The 23415-nt window shown below is 45.0% G+C and overlaps 1 protein-coding gene across 1 annotated transcript in view; it reads right to left on the bottom strand.

The window, feature by feature from the left end:
• The window catches only part of LOC134969044 (mucin-2-like), a 695488-nt gene that overhangs the window by 103602 nt on the left and 568471 nt on the right, over window positions 1-23415 (bottom strand). The window contains exons 37-38 of the mRNA XM_063944753.1: window positions 5954-6052; window positions 3004-3135 (exon numbers count right to left, since the gene is read on the bottom strand). Coding sequence (XP_063800823.1) covers window positions 3004-3135; window positions 5954-6052 — 231 coding nt within the window. The remainder of the gene's footprint in view (window positions 1-3003; window positions 3136-5953; window positions 6053-23415) is intronic.

Here is a 23415-nt window from a genome sequence, read left to right as displayed (position 1 = left end):
AGCCACTCTACTCATCCCCTATCTGAGCCTGCATCTCTGCTTATCCTGTCTGTACCTATCTCTCTGCTCATCCCCTGTCTGCACCAGCCTCTCTGCTCATCCCCTATCTGAGTCTGCATCTCTGCTTATCCTGTCTGCACCTATCTCTCTGCTCATCCTGTCTCCACCAGCATCTCTGCTCATCCCCTATCTGTACCAACATCTCTGCTCATCCCATCTGCCTCTCTGCTCATCCTGTCTCCACCAGCCTCTCTACTCATCCCTTGTCTGCACCAACTTCTCTGCTCATCTTGTCTGCACCTTCCTCTCTGCTCATCCTGTCTCCACCAGCCTCTCTGCTCATCCCGTCTGCACCAGCCTTTCTGCTCATCCCCTGCCTGCACCTGCCTCTGTGCTCATCCCATCTGCACCTGCCTCTGTGCTCATCCACTGTCTGCACCTGCCTTTGTGCTCATCCACTGTCTGCACCAGCCTCTGTGCTCATCCCCTGTCTGCACCAGCCTCTGTGCTGATCCCCTCTGCACCTGCCTCTCTACTCATTCTGTCTGCACCAGCCTCTGTTCTCATAAACTGCCTCTGTGCTTATCTCCTGTCTGCACAAGCCTCTCTGCTCATCCTGTCTGCACCAGCCTCTCTACTCATCCCTTGTCTGCACCAACTTCTCTGCTCATCTTGTCTGCACCTTCCTCTCTGCTCATCCTGTCTCCACCAGCCTCTCTACTCATCCCTTGTCTGCACCAACTTCTCTGCTCATCTTGTCTGCACCTTCCTCTCTGCTCATCCTGTCTCCACCAGCCTCTCTGCTCATCCCGTCTGCACCAGCCTTTCTGCTCATCCCCTGCCTGCACCTGCCTCTGTGCTCATCCCATCTGCACCTGCCTCTGTGCTCATCCACTGTCTGCACCTGCCTTTGTGCTCATCCACTGTCTGCACCAGCCTCTGTGCTCATCCCCTGTCTGCACCAGCCTCTGTGCTGATCCCCTCTGCACCTGCCTCTCTACTCATTCTGTCTGCACCAGCCTCTGTTCTCATAAACTGCCTCTGTGCTTATCTCCTGTCTGCACAAGCCTCTCTGCTCATCCTGTCTGCACCAGCCTCTCTGCTCATCCTGTCTGCACCTGCCTCTCTGCTCATCCCGTCTGCACCTGTCTCTCTGCTCATCCCGTCTGCACCTGCCTCTCTGCTCAGCCTGTCTGCACCAGCCTCTGTGCTCATCCACTGTCTGCACCAGCCTCTCTGCTCATCCCCTGTCTGCACCTGCCTCTCTGCTCAGCCTGTCTGCACCCGCCTCTGTGCTCTTCCACTGTATGCACCAACCTCTCTGTTTATCCCCTGTCTGCACCATTGTCTCTGCTCATCCCCTGTCTGCAGCATCCTCTCTGCTCATCCCCTACCTGAGCCTGCCTCTCTGCTCATCCTGTCTGCATCAGCCTCTGTGCTCATCCACTGTCTGCACCAGCCTCTCTGCTTATCTCCTGTCTGTACCATTCTCTCTGCTCATCCCCTGTCTGCACCATCCTTTCTGCTCATCCCCTATCTGAGCCTGCCTCTCTGCTCAAATAGAGGATGAGCTCTGTTCTGCTATTCTGAGTGGTGATATCTAAACATGTTCTAACTAATGCTAGACTCTCTACTCCTGTGATGCACAAGTTAATGAAAATCTGCAACTCATGCCTATATTTGTCACCTGTGCTTCTCACTAGCCACATGAGTCGTCACCCCCCCCCCCCTCCCCCACAAGCATGTACAGCAAGTCTCTACAAAGGCTTTCACTTATCAATAGCACAGTGAGTTGAAAAGAGTCGTGTAACAGATCATTGGTGATCTGACATGTGGTAGCAGAGGTCCCTCAGAGATAGGAGGCGCACGTGCCCCCTCTTAATCTGGTTGGCTATTGGGCCACCTGAGGTGTGGGGCTCTAGGTAGCTGATCTTGTCCTGTGTCTAGGGCACCTCTGTGTTGGAAGTTTTCATTATGTGAGCTGGACTAGTGTACAAACTATTAATTCACAAAGGGGTTAATTACTCAAGAATGTCACTAGTTTAAAATATGTTGACCAGTTACATTCCCATGCATACGTCTCCGCTCACAAAGAAGCTACTTCCAATGTGTTTCGGAGATGGAATCAGAACCACAAATTGCAAAGTGATTTACATAGATTAATGCTTTTTCTGTAATTGAAAACACTGTTAAATATATGGTAAATATAAAGGCTTCTGATTGGATACTATACAAGTTTGTGTTTACAATGTATTCTATAATTTTACATGGTGCTCTGCTTAATTTATATTTTATGTGCTGATGTGAATAGTATTTAAACTTGGTGGAATGAGAAAAGTATAAATAACTCAAATCTTTACTGTATATTAATAGCAGAAGGATGACTTTTATGAGTGATATCATTCGATGATGCCATTGTCTGAGCAGGACACATCACATACCAAATTAAAGGTCTTAGGGGCAGATGTAGTAAGACTGGAGAATTGAAAAAAAATGGAAGGTGATAACGCACCAGTCAACTCATAAAGGTAATTTTTCAAACCCAGGTTGTAAATTGATAGTTATGAGCTGATTGGCTGATGCATTATCACCTCCCAACGTATCTCTTCTCCAGGTTTCATACATCTGCCCCTTAGCCCGTAAATTTGCAGAAAAATATTAGCGCTGTAATTGGTTGCTTTGTTTCGGAGTTAAGTAACTAAATATTGCATCGCCATTATGCTCTGAAAAATGAGAGTCGGTGAACTCTCTCTGTGCACCTGCTGGGTGACCTGGAACATGTGACCTGCTGGGTGGTCTGGAAACTGTGACAGTTATTTGTAGCCATCCACTAAGCAGGGAAGTGTGGAGATGTAACTCCTAAGGGGGTTAAAAGGGGTAAAATGTTCAGCCCAGCAAACCTTACCAGGCCCATCAGCTAGTTAATATTATTTGTGTATGCCATAAATAAAGTCTCAAGATATGTAAAAATACAGATATGTACGCATGAGATTTTATACTTACAGGACCACAATCATCAGTACTGTTATATTCACAGGTCTCCGTTGTGACTGTAGTGAGAAAGGTTCCACTTTCTTGCCTACTACAACTATAGACTGTACAGTTGTCACCAGGCACAGACCAAGTGTTTCCATTCTTAAAAAATTATGGAAAACAAAACAGAGTTTAATAAAAAAAACCAATACATTGACATTACAAGTAATACACTCAATTCCATTAGTCTGCTTATCTTATCTGCTATGAATAGCTATACAGTATATGGGTGTATTTAATAGAAGTCGGATCCTCTCTGATGGAGAGGATCCGACTCGTCACTATTCAATGCTGGCCGTTTCCGGCCAGCAGTCCGACAATGCAGATTCGACTTGATTACAAGTCGAATCTGTATCAGCGGTAAACTGTCGAAAATTTCTGAGAAAAACACGTGGATCGGCGAGTAACTCAGTCAAAAAAAAGGGCACTTTAATTGAATAGGTCGAATGCATATTCAAACTAAAAACTGCCGAAAAGTGCAGTTTTTCCGACACTGAATACCCCCCTTAATATACTTGAATAAAAATAGAATTGTTTACTTTGTGTATATACTGTTGCAATCAAAAGTAATTCACATATAGTTCAGAGGACACCGTTCGTTTTCCATTTCTGGGGTATCCTGAGAACTTCAAGATAATGATATAATCTACAAAATATTTCTATTCAGCTTTGAGGTTTGCAATTTAGCATTCAAGGTTCAAGTTTGAGAGTCTCCATTCTTTTCGCGGCTTGCTGTTCACATTAAAATGTTGCCTTTTCAAGCTTAAATGAGTACATATTTTAATATTTTTAAAAATACTTTTTTTTTTAACAATATGAAGTCTAATAAAAAAACATTACCAGTACTATTTTTCTGGAAAAATAGGTTCAGGAACTACGGATCTAAAGGTGGAGCTATTGAAAAAATTCAAGATAGACACTGTAAATGCCCTTTACATCAACGGCTAAATGGAATATTATTATTTATTATCAGTTATTTATATAGTGCACACATATTCCACAGCGCTTTACAGAGAGTATCTGGACATTCACATCAGCACCTGCCCCAGTGGAGCTTACACTTTATGGGGTATATTCAATAAGAGTCAGGTCCATTCCGACATACAGTTGTCGGAATGGACCCGACAACCCCTATTCAAAGGGCGGCCAAATCCGACTGTCGGATTTGGCCGTTCCCTGTGTCCTGTCCTGCGCTGACAGCAGCGGCGGGGGCAGCATCGTGAGGTGGCCGGCGGGGGGAGCATCATGAGGCGGCCGGTGGAGGGGAAGGCAGCGTGAGGCGGCCCTATGGGGTTAATGTATGAAGCAGTGATAAGAGTGAAGAAGTTGCCCATGGCAACCAATCAGTGTTGACGTAACATTTAGTAGTATTTGCATACTATAAAATTATCCAGAACAGCTGAACCACTGGTTCACCTCTCCACTCTTGCTTCATACATTTGACCCGCATATTCCCTACCACATGCACACACATTCACACTAGGGTTAATTTTTGTTGGGAGCCAATTAACCTATTAGTATTATTTTTGGATTGTGGAAGGAAACCGAAGTACCCGTAGGAAACCCACGCAAGCACTGGGAGAATATACAAACTCCACATAGGTAGGGCCATGGTGGGATTTGAACCCATGACCTCAGTGCTGTGATGCAGTAATACTAACCATTACACAGTCTGTGCTGCCCTATAGCCTCTGAGTTATGGAGGTGCAGGAATTTTGCGAGTCTGTCTGTTTTTTTTAAAGCAGCAATCATTTATACTGTAAGGCAAAACAAACCTGGTTTTGCCTTGTAAATGATTGCTGCTTTAAAAAAACGCACAAAATTCCTGCACTTCCGGAACTCAGAGGCTATTACATTTTGCCACAAAACACTATTGAAAAGTAGCCATTTTGGAACATACGTATATAAAAAATTCTGAGCATACAGTAGTCGAACTAACATGGTCAGATCAGCTCATATGTGGTTTGACCAGTACAAACATGCTAACATATCCTCACCTTGTTGGAATTAAAACTATTTTTTTTTAGCTAATCTAAAGTACAAAAATATTCCTGCAATTTTGACATTTTAGACATGCTCTGGAAAACTGGTTGGAGACAGATCTGAGTAAAACAAAATTGAGCATCTTTATTTTGAGTAGAGGAGCTATGTAGCCCTACCAAATTGATGGTGTACTCTTATGCTCCTAATTTATAATTTAACACACCCTACACCCTTGGATTTCAATACAGACAGTCAGGTGGTGCTACCCACTGAGTAACATACTGTACAATGTGTATATAGATAAGACCAAAGAGGAAAGAATCAGTTGTCTGAGGGTGCACTCGGTCTCTTTATATTTTTATTATATTATATTATATAATATAATATAAAAACAACTTTAAAATGTTTTTGCATCTGGTTTTATCTGAATCCTATAATAGGACTTTTGCATGCCAAATATTTGAAAAATAAACAATAATGAATAAAGTGATAGAAAGAAAAATAAAATCTTGTGAAGTAAATAGACAGTACACAACTTTGTTTTTAATCACTGTCTACACAAGATTTTTTTCTTTTTTTCTATCATAATATTCATTATTGTTTATTTCTCTCGTATTTTGCATGTAAAAGTCCTACTGTAGGACACACGGATAAAACCAGATACAAAAAACCTTGTCGTATAAGCAATACAGAGCACTGATTGTGTGGAATTACGGTATTAACACCTTTTTAAAGCATATCCAATAAAAGTTGTTTTTGTATACTGTAATATAAATAAATATATAAGACAGTGCTTCCTCCCGACAACTGATTTTTTTTTCTCGTTGGTCTTATCCTTACATTTCACTAAGAGGCATGTTGGTAAGAAGACAGAAATTAAATTCATGGTACTGTATTTATACAACAGAGGAAATTAGGTACTTGAAGGGTTATGTACCAATAAAACCTGAATCTGTCCATTCGGCAGTGTAATGTAGCATGCTTTTTTAACGCAGATTCCACAGCACAGTCCTGGAAATTGCTCAAATTCCTCATCCTAGAGAAAGACAGACACAATGTTAGACAGCAGGTAAGGCATGTAGTATGTACTGTATACAGTTTAGTGACTGTAGGAAAAAACAAACACAGTAAGATTGATTTAAACTAAAACCTCAAACAAACAGTGGACAATTTTAACAGGAGTATACTGGTAACTACTTTGTGCCCAGATCAGTAATGATGACACCCACAGTTCATACTTTCCTACTTTCCCCGATTCTGTGGGAGACACACAGTTTTTCGGGTAGTCCCCTGCAGCCCCTGGGAGAATGGGCACCCCTTCCTCATTGTGCCCACTTCCTAGTGAAGTGGGCAGAATGGGGAGAGAAATACAGAGAAACCGTGAACTCAGCGGAGGGGACAGGACCTAATGACGCAATTATATGCTAATCGCACCATTTTAGCCCCGCTCTTATGAAATATAGGCCAAATCGCACAATTTTTCCCATGAGGAGGTGAGGCCTAATGATGCAATTAGCTCAGCCCACCCCCCTCGCCGTCCACCTGCTTCTCCTCTCTGGCATCTCCCAGAGAGGAGATTAGTAATGTAGGTAAGTATGCCACACTTCATGTCTAATAGACCTCATGAATTTCTTTCATAGATACATTTTAAGGCTTCCCTTTATGGGACCTCACCTGTTACAGATAGTCTTAATCTTCCATTGCACACAGATATATTAAGTAAGAGAAGTGCAACTGGTGGAACCTAGTAAATGGCTATCATAATGTCTTCATTCAAACTGAGAGTACTGCAAAATGCATACTGAGAAGCATGGAAATATATTTTAGTCCCTGCCCAATACTCACCGCTTAATTCATGTTTGTACGCAAAGGCCGATGTTCATGCAACAGAACAATTATCAACAAACTGCACGTGTACTGCGATAAACAATGTGCATGCACAAGGTTTCCACTGAAATACTGCTTGCATTGTGAACTTTGTGCAAATACAGTATAGCCTAGGACGCCAGTCCTATAGGACGCTGCAGTGGCTATTATATGAAGTGGCTAGATATCAAGTGGCAGCTAAAATCAACAGCAGTGTTAAACCTGTGTGTCATTAGTTACATCTTCAACTGATATTCAACATTGGCTCCTGTCTCTCCTTTTCATCAACAGGTAATTACTGCAGAATATTGCTACTTTCTTGCAAGAGATCTATTTGGTAATTACTGCAGAATATTGCTACTTTCTTGCAAGAGATCTATTTGGTAATTACTGCAGAATATTGCTACTTTCTTGCTAGAGATCTATTTGGTAATTACTGCAGAATATTGCGACTTTCTTGCTAGAGATCTATTTGGTAATTACTGCAGAATATTGCTACTTTCTTGCTAGAGATCTATTTGGTAATTTCTGCAGAATATTGCTACTTTCTTGCTAGAGATCTATTTGGTAATTACTGCAGAATATTGCTACTTTCTTGCGAGAGAACTATTTGGTAATTACTGCAGAATATTGCACATTACATTGCATGTTTAGAAAATTGTTTTAAGTGGATTAATATCTGTAGTCTGCAAAAACTTATAGTGATTGACTGGGGTTTACTGACCTCACATTTGGTAGTTGTGATTAACACCTTTTGGTACAGGGTTGCTGTGTGGGCGAGGGGGTTGTAATCAGAAAGGACATGTGTTTGTAGACTTATTTATTCATAGCCTAGGACGCCAGTACTATAGGACGCAGCAGTGGTTATTTTATGAAGTGGCAGCTATAATCAACAGCAGTGTTATACCTGCGTTAAACCGAAGGAAAACAGAAGGCAAACAAACTTACACATTAACAGAAGGACTGCATTACAACCACAAAACTCTGGAAATTTATGTGGCCTCTCCTCGCCTCAAACATGAGAACACCAAGACCAGGCTTACCACCTCTCTGGCTGAGAACATCAAGTCTGCCCCTGGGCCTAACCATCAAGATGAACAGGGAACTGTGGGGGCAGAGCACCAGGACCAGTCTCAGCAAGGACATCCCCATTGCTTCTGAGTATGCCCCCCACATTCTCCTACCCACCCATACTATGATCTGATCAAAATAATGTTATCCCAATTCTACTTCTGCCACTAGTTACCTGCTATTGTGTGGTTTTTTCCCTCCATTTCTCGCTTCCACCCCACCATGTGTTCTTCCTGTAATGTAATGTTTACCACCACTGATTGCACGCCTTGCCATTGCGCCCTACATACAGGGTACATCATACTACTACATAAGCGTAAGTTTTCCCATACATGAACTTGGCCCTTGTATGGCTCACCTCCCACAGTGTAACCTTCAAAGTGCGCCAAACATGGCTGCCCCATATGGTACACTTGTGGATGGGATGAAAAATACATAGGCCAAATGGTTTTGATGGAACCCTACTCTGAACTGTAGGACTCTGAAATCACCCCCATTTTGTGTCATCTCTTCTAGGGGTGGACTATTCCACCCTGGGTAATCCTACACTGAGCGCCCAAGATGGCTGCCGCACTTGGTACCTTGTGAGGGTGGAATACACAACCCTTGGAAGTTATTATCCAAAATGCCTACACCAATCCTGCATTATGCTTTCTGTGTGCTTAAGGTTTTCTTCTATGTCTGTGTGGCTTATCTATTGTTGTATTACTCAAATCCTCTGTATCATGTGCATTGTTTTTGATATCTGTAAAGCGCCTTGAGTCCTGTTGGAGAAAGAGCGCTATATAAATAAAAATTATTATTATTATTATTATTATTATCTGAGTCGCTACTGCTGTGGCCAGTCTACATAGCTATAAACCATCCCTTAGATTCCAAGTTCTTCGTAATTGTGTATAGTCTGCTAATGCGTATGGAATTGTGATTAAGTCCGATGGGCGTCGCTTTTAATTACTGAGTGACAGCTTCACTTGCTAACATTAGCAGCTCTATAGCCTAGAAAATCGTAATTGCATTTGTGTACATACATAAATTAGGTCCTCAGTCCGGATATCTCAGCAAAGATTTGTGCTTTTATTAGTGTCTGTTGTTGTTTTCCAAAATGTCAAAGGAAAAATAAAACTCAGGAGGTGTCTGAATTAGTGATGAGCGTTGTGGCCCTGTCGGGTAGGATCGCTGTGGCCCTGTCCTGTATGCTGTAAATATACATGGGTGCTGTAAAAATAAAGAAATACTGTGGCTCTGTCCTGTATGCTGTAAAAAATACAGGGATGCTGTAAAAATGAAGGCGCGCTGTGGCCCTGTCGGGTGCTTTAAAAATAAAGGAACGCTGTGGCCCTGTCCTGTATGCTATAAAAATACAGGGGTGCTGTAAAAATAAATGAGGGCTATTCTGTATGCTGTAAAAATAAAGTGGCACTGTTCTGTGTGCTGAAAAAATAAAGGGGTGCTGTCCTGTGAAATGGAAAACAAACATTTGAAGGAACAAATAGTGAAAGATCAGGATCCACTTTCTAGTACTAGTGTACTAGTGCTGAAGCTGCTGCCACCAGTCATGTCATTGAAGATGCAATTCCATCAATGTCGTCTGCTAAGGTTGATGCCCAATGTCATAGATGGCATGTAAAATCCAAGAAGCAAAAATTAATAACCAAAAAAAAAAAATCTGATGAGAAACGGCAAATTGGCAATATGCCATTCACGACACAAAGTGGCAAGGAAAGTCTAAGACCTTGGCCTATGTTGATGACTGGTGGTTCAGCTTCTCATGAAGATGGAAGCCCTCCCCCCTCTTGAAAAATTAAAAAATAAAGCTTATTAAAGCACAGGAAAAAACAACTGTGTGTTCAGAGATATCACAAATCCCCAAGGAGAGTCCAAGTGTCTCCGCGGTTGCAATGTCTAGGCCTGACCTTCACAACACTGTATGGGAAGAGGAGGCTCCTACCACCATTTGCACATCCTCTGCAAGCACTGTGAGGAGCACCCCCAATCCAGTTGCTGATATTGAGATTGAGGATGTCACTGTAGAAGTGCACCAAGATTAGGAGAATAATGATGTAGCTGGCACTGAGGAGGAAGTTGACAGTGAGGATTCTGATGGTGATGTGATTTGTTTGAATAAGGCACCAGTGGAGACAGTTGTTGGCAATGGGATGAAAAAGCCCATTGTCATGCCTGGGCAAAATACCAAAAAATCCACCTCTTCGGTGTGGAATTATTTCTCTGTGAGGATGAGAATGTAAACACTGAAGGTGGTAAGGAATCAGAGGATGAGGACAACATCTTGCCTCTGTAGAGCCAACTTGTGCAAGGAGAAATTAATTGCTCCTTTTTTTGTGGGGGCCCAAACAAACCAACCATTTCAGCCACAGTCGTGTGGCAGACCCTGTCGCTGAAATGATTGGTTTGTTAAAGTGTGCATGTCCTGTTTATACAACATGAGGGTGGGGGGGAGGGCACGTCTTTTCTTTGTCTGCCACATCAGTCCAGGGGTGCTGCCCCACTGAAGTTTAAGTCCTGGGTGCAGCTGCCAGACTGCTGTGCTGTGTAATTCTCCAGGGGTGCTGTCTATTCTGTATAAGTCATGGGGTGTTGACTATCTGCTGTATAAATCCAGGGGTGCTGCCTATCTGCTGTATAAGTCCAGAGGCGCTGCCGTATAATTCCAGGGGTGCTGCTGTACTTGATCTGAGGTTTAAACTAAAGCCTAGAGCAGAATATGAAACAAGCTTCAACATCACAACCAGATTTGTGAAAACATATAGCCGCAAAGGTGGAAATGGAAATTCCAAGTTTGACAAAGTGTTTTCCAATATAGTGGGGAGAGACCACATATGTGGCCAAAGTCAGCCAAATTTAGAAGAGACAGAATCATAATCCGGTGGAACCTGACATGGCAACTGCCGGAGAAAACTAGATTTTCCAAACACACCTATGTCTTTATGTCTGCCATATAATTCCAGGGCTGAACTCGCTCATCTCTAGTAGATATATCTTCTAATGTGCACTGTGTACCCAGCATTAGAGAGAGGTTCTTCTCAATTATTTCATGTTAGGGACTCAAATTAATGGCTCCAATTAGTCAATCTTAATTTTGATTTATTAATGTTCCACATTTTGGGATTATTTACAAGATGCGCATTTGGTGTACAGGGTTCTTTTCCTTTATTTTGTAAATCTTTTCTTCTTAATAATTGTACAATGTAAGGGCTGCATAGGGTTATCGCAAGACTTTGCGGTGTTAGAAGAGCAGAGTTTCAGTGATCTTGCATTGCATCAGCTTTCCATTGCACTGCAGCACTAGATGGGCCAGGAGCTCCTGTGAGGCACAAACAATACTGAATAAGGAACCAGTATGGAGTCTTATGGTGGCTTACAGCTAGGAAGCTGTCTGGCTTGCCAGGCTGAGGCATTCTGGTGGCACAGAGGTTAGCATTGCTTCCTCCCACAGTCCTACTTGTAATATGAAATGAGTTTTGACTAGAGTGGTAAGCTCCACTAGGGCAGGGGCTGAATAACAAAAAATTCACTGCACAGTCCTGCTTAGTACTGTACCGAACCCACCCGAACTCAACTTTCCCGATCCAGGGCAGCTGTGGGGGCTCACGAGGGGCTGCTAAAACATCTAAGGGGCTGCTTTATTTAAAAATAAAATATGAATAAAATAAACAAGACACACAGGTATGCTCACATGCGTGTAACTGGGAGCTGTGAAAAATGAAAATAAGGCATCTGCCACAAAATATGTAAAAAAAATAAATAAGAATTTACTTACCGATAATTCTATTTCTCATAGTCCGTAGTGGATGCTGGGGACTCCGAAAGGACCATGGGGAATTGCGGCTCCGCAGGAGACTGGGCACATCTAAAGAAAGCTTTAGGACTATCTGGTGTGCACTGGCTCCTCCCCCTATGACCCTCCTCCAAGCCTCAGTTAGGATACTGTGCCCGGACGAGCGTACACAATAAGGAAGGATCTTGAATCCCGGGTAAGACTCTTACCAGCCACACCAATCACACCGTACAACTTGTGATCTGAACCCAGTTAACAGCATGATAACAGAAGGAGCCTCTGAAAAGATGGCTCACAACAACAAAAAAACAGATTTTTGTAACAATAACTATGTACAAGTAATGCAGACAATCCGCACTTGGGATGGGCGCCCAGCATCCACTACGGACTATGAGAAATAGAATTATCGGTAAGTAAATTCTTATTTTCTCTAACGTCCTAGTGGATGCTGGGGACTCCGAAAGGACCATGGGGATTATACCAAAGCTCCCAAACGGGCGGGAGAGTGCGGATGACTCTGCAGCACCGAATGAGAGAACTCCAGGTCCTCCTCAGCCAGGGTATCAAATTTGTAGAATTTAGCAAACGTGTTTGCCCCTGACCAAGTAGCAGCTCGGCAAAGTTGTAAAGCCGAGACCCCTCGGGCAGCCGCCCAAGATGAGCCCACTTTCCGTGTGGAATGGGCTTTTACAGATTTTGGCTGTGGCAGGCCTGCCACAGAATGTGCAAGCTGAATTGTACTACAAATCCAACGAGCAATCGTCTGCTTAGAAGCAGGAGCACCCAGCTTGTTGGGTGCATACAGGATAAACAGCGAGTCAGATTTTCTGACTCCAGCCGTCCTGGAAACATATATTTTCAGGGCCCTGACTACGTCCAGCAACTTGGAATCCTCCAAGTCCCTAGTAGCCGCAGGCACCACAAATAGGTTGGTTCAGGTGAAACGCTGAAACCACCTTAGGGAGAAACTGAGGAACATCAGATAAGGGCTTTTTCAGGATAAAGCCGCCAATTCTGACACGCGCCTGGCCCAGGCCAGGGCCAACAGCATGACCACTTTCCATGTGAGATATTGTAACTCCACAGATTTAAGTGGTTCAAACCAATGTGACTTTTGGAACCCAAAACTACATTGAGATCCCAAAGTGCCACTGGAGGCACAAAAGGAGGCTGTATATGCAGTACCCCTTTTACAAACGTCTGAACTTCAGGGACTGAAGCTAGTTCTTTTTGGAAGAAAATTGACAGGGTCGAAATTTGAACCTTAATGGACCCCAATTTCAGGCCCATAGACACTCCTGTTTGCAGGAAATGTAGGAAACGACCCAGTTGAGTTTCCACCGTCGGGCCTTACTGGCCTCGCACCACGCAACATATTTTTGCCAATTTCGGTGGTAATGTTTTTGCGGTTACATCCTTCCTGGCTTTGATCAGGATAGGGATGACTTCATCCGGAATGCCCTTTTTCCTTCAGGATCCGGCGTTCAACCGCCATGCCGTCAAACGCAGCCGCGGTAAGTCTTGGAACAGACAGGGTCCTTGCTGGAGCAGGTCCTTTCTTAGAGGTAGAGGCCACGGATCCTCCGTGAGCATCTCTTGAAGTTCCGGTTACCAAGTCCTTCTTGGCCAATCCGAAGCCACGAATATAGTGCTTACTCCTCACCATCTTATCAATCTCAGTACCTTGGGTATGAGAGGCAGAGGAGGGAACACATACCCTGACTGGTACACCCACGGTGTTACCAGAGCGTCTACAGGTATTGCCTGAGGGTCCCTGGACCTGGCGCAATACCTGTCGAGTTTTTCCCAACGGTTTATAATCATGTGGAAGACTTCTGGGTGAAGTCCCCACTCTCCCGGGTGGAGGTCGTGCTGAGGAAGTCTGCTTCCCAGTTGTCCACTCCCGGAATGAATACTGCTGACAGTGCTATCCCATGATTTTCCGCATGGTGAAGAATCCTTGCAGCTTCTGCCATTGCCCTCCTGCTTCTTGTGCCACCCTGTCTGTTTACGTGGGTGACTGCGGTGATGTTGTCTGACTGGATCAACACAGGCTGACCTTGAAGCAGAGGTCTTGCTAAGCTTAGAGCATTGTAAATGTCCCTTAGCTTCAGGATATTTATGTGAAGTGATGTCTCCAGGCTTGACCATAAGTCCTGGATATTCCTTCCCTGTGTGACTGCTCCCCAGCCTCGCAGGCTGGCATCCGTGGTTACCAGGACCCAGTCCTGAATGCCGAATCTGCGGCCCTCTAGAAGATGAGCACTCTGCAACCACCACAGGAGGGACACCCTTGTCCTTGGTGACAGGGTTATCCGCTGATGCATCTGAAGATGCGACCCGGACCATTTGTCCAGCAGGTCCCACTGGAAAGTTCTTGCGTGGAATCTGCCGAATGGGATTGCTTCGTAGGAAGCCACCATTTTACCCAGAACCCTTGTGCATTGATGCACTGAGACTTGGCTCGGTTTTAGGAGGTTCCTGACTAGCTCGGATAACTCCCTGGCTTTCTCCTCCGGGAGAAACACCTTTTTCTGGACTGTGTCCAGGATCATCCCTAGGAACAGAAGACAAGTCGTCGGAACCAGCTGCGATTTTGGAATATTGAGAATCCAACCGTGCTGCAGCAACACTACCTGAGATAGTGCTACACCGATCTCCAACTGTTCCCTGGATCTTACCCTTATCAGGGAATTGTCCAAGTAAGGGATAACTAAAATTCCCTTCCTTTGCAGGAAAATCATCATTTCGGCCATTACCTTGGTAAAGACCCGGGGTGCCGTGGACCATCCATACGGCAGCGTCTGAACTGATAGTGACAGTTCTGTACCATAAACCTGAGGTACCCTTGGTGAGAAGGGTAAATTTTGACATGAAGGTAAGCATCCTTGATGTCCCGAGACATCATGTAGTCCCCTTCTTCCAGGTTCGCAATCACTGCTCTGAGTGACTCAATCTTGAATTTGAACCTCTGTATGTAAGTGTTCAAAGATTTTAGATTTAGAATCGGTCTCACCGAGCCGTCCGGCTTCGGTACCACAACAGTGTGGAATAATATCCCGTTCCCTGTTGCAGGAGGGGTATATTGATTATCATCTCCTGGGAATACAGCTTGTGAATGGCTTCCAAAACTGTCTCCCTGTCAGAAGGAGACATCGGTAAAGCCGACTTTAGGAAACGGCGAGGGGGAGACGTCTCGAATTCTAATTTGTACCCCTGAGATATCACCTGAAGGATCCAGGGGTCTACTTGCGAGTGAGCCCACTGCGCGCTGAAATTCATTGAGACGGGCCCCCCCACCGTGCCTGATTCTGCTTGTAAAGCCCCAGCGTATACTGAGGGCTTGGCAGAGGCGGGAGAGGGTTTCTGTTCCTGGGAACTGGCTGATTTCTGCAGCCTTTTTCCTCTCCCTCTGTCACGGGGCAGAAAAGAGGAACCTTTTGCCCGCTTATCCACGAAAAGACTGCGCCTGATAATACGGCGTCTTCTCATGTTGAGAGGCGACCTGGGGTACAAACGTGGATTTCCCAGCTGTTGCCGTGGCCACCAGGTCTGAAAGACCGACCCCAAATAACTCCTTCCCTTAATAAGGCAATACTTCCAAATGCCGTTTGGAATACGCATCGCCTGACCACTGACGTGTCCATAACCCTCTACTGGTAGAAATGGACAACGCACTTAGACTTGATGCCAGTCGGCAATATATTCCGCTGTGCATCACGCATATATAGAAATGCATCTTTCAAATGCTCTATAGGCAAAAATATATTGTCCCTATCTAGGGTATCAATATTTTAAGTCAGGGAATCTGACCACGCAAACCCAGCACTGCACATCCAGGCTGAGGCGATTGCTGGTCGCAGTATAACACCAGTATGTGTGTAAATACATTTTAGGATACCCTCCTGCTTTCTATCAGCTGGATCCTTAAGGGCGGCCATCTCAGGAGAGGATAGAGCCCTTACAAGCGTGTGAGCGCTTTATCCACCCCAGGGGGTGTTTCCCAACGCACCCTAACCTCTGGCGGGAAAGGATATAATGCCAATAACATTTTAGAAATTGTTATCGGGGGAAACCCACGCATCATCACACACCTCATTTAATTTCTCAGATTTAGGAAAACTACAGGTAGTTTTTCCTCACCGAACATAATACCTCTTTTTTTGGTGGTACTCGTATTATCAGAAATGTGTAAAACATTTTTCATTGCCTCAATCATGTAATGTGTGGCCCTACTGGAAGTCACATTTGTCTCTTCACCGTCGACACTGGAGTCAGTATCCGTGTCGGCGTCTATATCTGCCATCTGAGGTAACGGGCGCTTTATAGCCCCTGACAGCCTATGAGACGTCTGGACAGGCACAAGCTGAGTAGCCGTCTGTCTCATGTCAACCACTGTCTTTTATACAGAGCTGACACTGTCACGTAATTTCTTCCAACAGTTCATCCACTCAGGTGTCGACCTCCTAGGGGGTGACATCACTATTACAGGCAATCTGCTCCGTCTCCACATCATTTTTCTCCTCATACATGTCGACACCAAAGTACCGACATACAGCACACACACAGGGAATGCTCTGATAGAGGACAGGACCCCACTAGCCCTTTGGGGAGACAGAGGGAGAGTTTGCCAGCACACACCAGAGCGCTATATATATACAGGGATAACCTTATATAAGTGTTTTTCCCCTTATAGCTGCTGTATAGTTAATACTGCGCCTAATTTGTGCCCCCCTCTCTTTTTTAACCCTTTCTGTAGTGTAGTGACTGCAGGGGAGAGCCAGGGAGCTTCCCTCCAACGGAGCTGTGAGGGAAAATGGCGCCAGTGTGCTGAGGAGATAGGCTCCGCCCCCTTATCGGCGGCCTTATCTCCCGTTTTTTTATGTATTTTGGCAGGGGTTAAATGCATCCATATAGCCCAGGAGCTATATGTGATGCATTTTTTTGCCATCCAAGGTGTTTATTATTATTGCGTCTCAGGGCGCCCCCCCCCCAGCGCCCTGCACCCTCAGTGACCGGAGTGTGAAGTGTGCTGAGAGCAATGGCGCACAGCTGCAGTGCTGTGCGCTACCTTGTTGAAGACAGGACGTCTTCTGCCGCCGATTTTCCGGACCTCTTCTGCCTTCTGGCTCTGTAAGGGGGCCGGCGGCGCGGCTCTGGGACCCATCCAAGCTGGGCCTGTGATCGTCCCTCTGGAGCTAATGTCCAGTAGCCTAAGAAGCCCAATCCACTCTGCACGCAGGTGAGTTCGCTTCTTCTCCCCTTAGTCCCTTGATGCAGTGAGCCTGTTGCCAGCAGATCTCACTGAAAATAAAAAACCTAAACTAAAACTTTCACTAAGAAGCTCAGGAGAGCCCCTAGTGTGCACCCTTCTCGTTCGGGCACAGAGATCTAACTGAGGCTTGGAGGAGGGTCATAGGGGGAGGAGCCAGTGCACACCAGATAGTCCTAAAGCTTTCTTTAGATGTGCCCAGTCTCCTGCGGAGCCGCTATTCCCCATGGTCCTTTCGGAGTCCCCAGCATCCACTAGGACGTTAGAGAAATGCAATTAAAAAATTGGAGAAAAAAAAAGAAACCCATGATTTTTTTCACAAAATAAGTCTCCAAGGGGAAAATAACCAATCTTGATCCTGTTGAATAAACCAGTTTATTTATTTGCATCCCAGCATTAAATCGGAGATTATCGTAATCTCTGAAAATGGAGAAGGGGGTACAAATTCGGAGGCTTTGGCCCCTAGTTTTTCAGTTTGTCCAGTAATGTGGTAATTATACATTTGCTTGGCTGAAGTCCCTTCTGGATAGGAGTGGAGGTGAAAGCCTGTTTGTTGTTCCTGATTGCGTGTGCCTAATATTTAATCACCTTCTTCACACTGTCCTCTTCCTCTTGCCTCTTCTCACAATGTGAAAAGTCATCAAATATGGAGGTGGTATGTTTGTAGCTAGCTATGATTCGGAGAAGTTAGTGAGCTTCTTACAGAGGGACCACCTATCGCTGATGATGGGTTTATTAACTGTGCATTAGAGATGAGCGGGTTCGGTTCCTCGGAATCCGAACCCGCCCGAACTTCAGGTTTTTTACACGGGTCCGAGCAGGCTCGGATCTTCCCGCCTTGCTCGGCTAACCCGAGCGCGCCCGAACGTCATCATCACGCTGTCGGATTCTCGCGAGGCTCGGATTCTATCGCGAGACTCGGATTCTATATAAGGAGCCGCGCGTCGCCGCCATTTTCACACGTGCATTGAGAGTCATAGGGAGAGGACGTGGCTGGCGTCCTCTCCGTTTAGAGAAGAGAGAGACACAGTATTTTGGGGAGCATTATTAGGAGGAGTACTACTATACTGTATACTACTATACTACTTGCTGAAGTGATATTTTATACTAGATTAGATAATAGATAGTGTGACTGTAAGTGTATTATCTGACTTGTGGGGGAGACACTGACAGTGGGGAGCAGTTAGAGTCTGAGAGCAGGACTCAGGAGTACATATAACGTACAGTGCACACTTTTGCTGCCAGAGTCAGTGCCACACTGCCATTGTTGTGACCACACTGACCACCAGTATAATAATATATTTTGTGATTGTCTGCTTAGGCCTCGGAGTACTAGTTGCAAGTTGCAACGTGACCTGAAGTGACCACCAGTTTAATAATCAATCACCACCAGTTTAATATATATATATATATATATATATATATATATATATAATTGTATATAATATATATATATAATATTGTATACCACCTACCCGTGGTTTTTTTTTTTTTTCATTCTTCTTTATACATACTACTATAGTAGCTTACTGTAGCAGTCTGCGGTGCTGTGCTGACCTGACAGTGTCCAGCAGGTCCGTCATCAGTCATTACATAATAAATATATATAGTACCTGTCCGGCTGCAGTACTAGTGATATTATATTGATTTCATCTCATTATCAATAATTTATCATCCAGTCTAGACTCTATATTAGCAGCAGACACAGTACGTTAGTCCACGGCTGTAGCTACCTCTGTGTCGGCACTCGGCAGTCCATCCATAATTGTATACCACCTACCCGTGGTTTTTTTTTTTTCTTTCTTCTTTGTACATACTACTATAGTATAGTAGCTTACTGTAGCAGTCTGTGGTGCTGCTGAGCTGACAGTGTCCAGCAGGTCCGTCATCAGTCATCATTACCTAATAAATATATTATCTACCTGTCCGGCTGCAGTACTAGTGATATTATATATACATACATATATATATATTAATTTCATCTCATTATCAATCATCCAGTCTATATTAGCAGCAGACACAGTACGTTAGTCCACGGCTGTAGCTACCTCTGTGTCGGCACTCGGCAGTCCATCCATAATTGTATACCACCTACCCGTGGTTTTTTTTTTTTCTTTCTTCTTTGTACATACTACTATAGTATAGTAGCTTACTGTAGCAGTCTGCGGTGCTGCTGAGCTGACAGTGTCCAGCAGGTCCGTCATCAGTCATCATTACCTAATAAATATATTATCTACCTGTCCGGCTGCAGTACTAGTGATATTATATATACATACATATATATATATATATTGATTTCATCTCATTATCAATCATCCAGTCTATATTAGCAGCAGACACAGTACGTTAGTCCACGGCTGTAGCTACCTCTGTGTCGGCACTCGGCAGTCCATCCATAATTGTATACCACCTACCCGTGTTTTTTTTTTTTTCTTTCTTCTTTGTACATACTACTATAGTATAGTAGCTTACTGTAGCAGTCTGCGGTGCTGCTGAGCTGACAGTGTCCAGCAGGTCCGTCATCAGTCATCATTACCTAATAAATATATTATCTACCTGTCCGGCTGCAGTACTAGTGATATTATATATACATACATATATATATATATTGATTTCATCTCATTATCAATCATCCAGTCTATATTAGCAGCAGACACAGTACGTTAGTCCACGGCTGTAGCTACCTCTGTGTCGGCACTCGGCAGTCCATCCATAATTGTATACCACCTACCCGTGGTTTTTTTTTTCTTTCTTCTTTGTACATACTACTATAGTATAGTAGCTTACTGTAGCAGTCTGCGGTGCTGCTGAGCTGACAGTGTCCAGCAGGTCTGTCATCAGTCATCATTACCTAATAAATATATTATCTACCTGTCCGGCTGCAGTACTAGTGATATTATATATACATACATATATATATATTGATTTCATCTCATTATCATCCAGTCTATATTAGCAGCAGACACAGTACGGTAGTCCACGGCTGTAGCTACCTCTGTGTCGGCACTCGGCAGTCCATCCATAAGTATACTAGTATCCATCCATCTCCATTGTTTACCTGAGGTGCCTTTTAGTTGTGCCTATTAAAATATGGAGAACAAAAATGTTGAGGTTCCAAAATTAGGGAAAGATCAAGATCCACTTCCACCTCGTGCTGAAGCTGCTGCCACTAGTCATGGCCGAGACGATGAAATGCCAGCAACGTCGTCTGCCAAGGCCGATGCCCAATGTCATAGTACAGAGCATGTCAAATCCAAAACACCAAATATCAGTAAAAAAAGGACTCCAAAACCTAAAATAAAATTGTCGGAGGAGAAGCGTAAACTTGCCAATATGCCATTTACCACACGGAGTGGCAAGGAACGGCTGAGGCCCTGGCCTATGTTCATGGCTAGTGGTTCAGCTTCACATGAGGATGGAAGCACTCAGCCTCTCGCTAGAAAACTGAAAAGACTCAAGCTGGCAAAAGCACCGCAAAGAACTGTGCGTTCTTCGAAATCCCAAATCCACAAGGAGAGTCCAATTGTGTCGGTTGCGATGCCTGACCTTCCCAACACTGGACGTGAAGAGCATGCGCCTTCCACCATTTGCACGCCCCCTGCAAGTGCTGGAAGGAGCACCCGCAGTCCAGTTCCTGATAGTCAGATTGAAGATGTCAGTGTTGAAGTACACCAGGATGAGGAGGATATGAGTGTTGCTGGCGCTGGGGAGGAAATTGACCAGGAGGATTCTGATGGTGAGGTGGTTTGTTTAAGTCAGGCACCCGGGGAGACACCTGTTGTCCGTGGGAGGAATATGGCCGTTGACATGCCTGGTGAAAATACCCCAAAAATCAGCTCTTCAGTGTGGAGGTATTTCAACAGAAAAGCGGACAACAGGTGTCAAGCCGTGTGTTGCCTTTGTCAAGCTGTAATAAGTAGGGGTAAGGACGTTAACCACCTCGGAACATCCTCCCTTATACGTCACCTGCAGCGCATTCATAATAAGTCAGTGACAAGTTCAAAAACTTTGGGCGACAGCGGAAGCAGTCCACTGACCAGTAAATCCCTTCCTCTTGTAACCAAGCTCACGCAAACCACCCCACCAACTCCCTCAGTGTCAATTTCCTCCTTCCCCAGGAATGCCAATAGTCCTGCAGGCCATGTCACTGGCAATTCTGACGAGTCCTCTCCTGCCTGGGATTCCTCCGATGCATCCTTGCGTGTAACGCCTACTGCTGCTGGCGCTGCTGTTGTTGCTGCTGGGAGTCGATGGTCATCCCAGAGGGGAAGTCGTAAGCCCACTTGTACTACTTCCAGTAAGCAATTGACTGTCCAACAGTCCTTTGCGAGGAAGATGAAATATCACAGCAGTCATCCTGCTGCAAAGCGGATAACTGAGGCCTTGACAACTATGTTGGTGTTAGACGTGCGTCCGGTATCCGCCGTTAGTTCACAGGGAACTAGACAATTTATTGAGGCAGTGTGCCCCCGTTACCAAATACCATCTAGGTTCCACTTCTCTAGGCAGGCGATACCGAGAATGTACACGGACGTCAGAAAAAGACTCACCAGTGTCCTAAAAAATGCAGTTGTACCCAATGTCCACTTAACCACGGACATGTGGACAAGTGGAGCAGGGCAGGGTCAGGACTATATGACTGTGACAGCCCACTGGGTAGATGTATGGACTCCCGCCGCAAGAACAGCAGCGGCGGCACCAGTAGCAGCATCTCGCAAACGCCAACTCTTTCCTAGGCAGGCTACGCTTTGTATCACCGCTTTCCAGAATACGCACACAGCTGAAAACCTCTTACGGCAACTGAGGAAGATCATCGCGGAATGGCTTACCCCAATTGGACTCTCCTGTGGATTTGTGGCATCGGACAACGCCAGCAATATTGTGTGTGCATTAAATATGGGCAAATTCCAGCACGTCCCATGTTTTGCACATACCTTGAATTTGGTGATGCAGAATTTTTTAAAAAACGACAGGGGCGTGCAAGAGATGCTGTCGGTGGCCAGAAGAATTGCGGGACACTTTCGGCGTACAGGCACCACGTACAGAAGACTGGAGCACCACCAAAAACTACTGAACCTGCCCTGCCATCATCTGAAGCAAGAAGTGGTAACGAGGTGGAATTCAACCCTCTATATGCTTCAGAGGTTGGAGGAGCAGCAAAAGGCTATTCAAGCCTATACAATTGAGCACGATATAGGAGGTGGAATGCACCTGTCTCAAGCGCAGTGGAGAATGATTTCAACGTTGTGCAAGGTTCTGATGCCCTTTGAACTTGCCACACGTGAAGTCAGTTCAGACACTGCCAGCCTGAGTCAGGTCATTCCCCTCATCAGGCTTTTGCAGAAGAAGCTGGAGACATTGAAGGAGGAGCTAACACGGAGCGATTCCGCTAGGCATGTGGGACTTGTGGATGGAGCCCTTAATTCGCTTAACAAGGATTCACGGGTGGTCAATCTGTTGAAATCAGAGCACTACATTTTGGCCACCGTGCTCGATCCTAGATTTAAAGCCTACCTTGGATCTCTCTTTCCGGCAGACACAAGTCTGCTGGGGTTGAAAGACCTGCTGGTGAGAAAATTGTCAAGTCAAGCGGAACGCGACCTGTCAACATCTCCTCCTTCACATTCTCCCGCAACTGGGGGTGCGAGGAAAAGGCTCAGAATTCCGAGCCCACCCGCTTGCGGTGATGCAGGGCAGTCTGGAGCGACTGCTGATGCTGACATCTGGTCCGGACTGAAGGACCTGACAACGATTACGGACATGTCGTCTACTGTCACTGCATATGATTCTCTCACCATTGAAAGAATGGTGGAGGATTATATGAGTGACCGCATCCAAGTAGGCACGTCACACAGTCCGTACTTATACTGGCAGGAAAAAGAGGCAATTTGGAGGCCCTTGCACAAACTGGCTTTATTCTACCTAAGTTGCCCTCCCACAAGTGTGTACTCCGAAAGAGTGTTTAGTGCCGCCGCTCACCTTGTCAGCAATCGGCGTACGAGGTTACATCCAGAAAATGTGGAGAAGATGATGTTCATTAAAATGAATTATAATCAATTCCTCCGTTGAGACATTGACCAGCAGCAATTGCCTCCACAAAGTACACAGGGAGCTGAGATGGTGGATTCCAGTGGGGACGAATTGATAATCTGTGAGGAGGGGGATGTACACGGTGATATATCGGAGGATGATGATGAGGTGGACATCTTGCCTCTGTAGAGCCAGTTTGTGCAAGGAGAGATTAATTGCTTCTTTTTTGGTGGGGGTCCAAACCAACCCGTCATTTCAGTCACAGTCGTGTGGCAGACCCTGTCACTGAAATGATGGGTTGGTTAAAGTGTGCATGTCCTGTTTATACAACATAAGGGTGGGTGGGAGGGCCCAAGGACAATTC

This window comes from Pseudophryne corroboree, chromosome 11 (genome assembly GCF_028390025.1).
Source record: "Pseudophryne corroboree isolate aPseCor3 chromosome 11, aPseCor3.hap2, whole genome shotgun sequence".
NCBI lineage: Eukaryota > Metazoa > Chordata > Amphibia > Anura > Myobatrachidae > Pseudophryne > Pseudophryne corroboree.
Note: the sequence above shows the minus strand (reverse complement) of the source record. Positions and strands in the feature narration are given on the sequence as shown.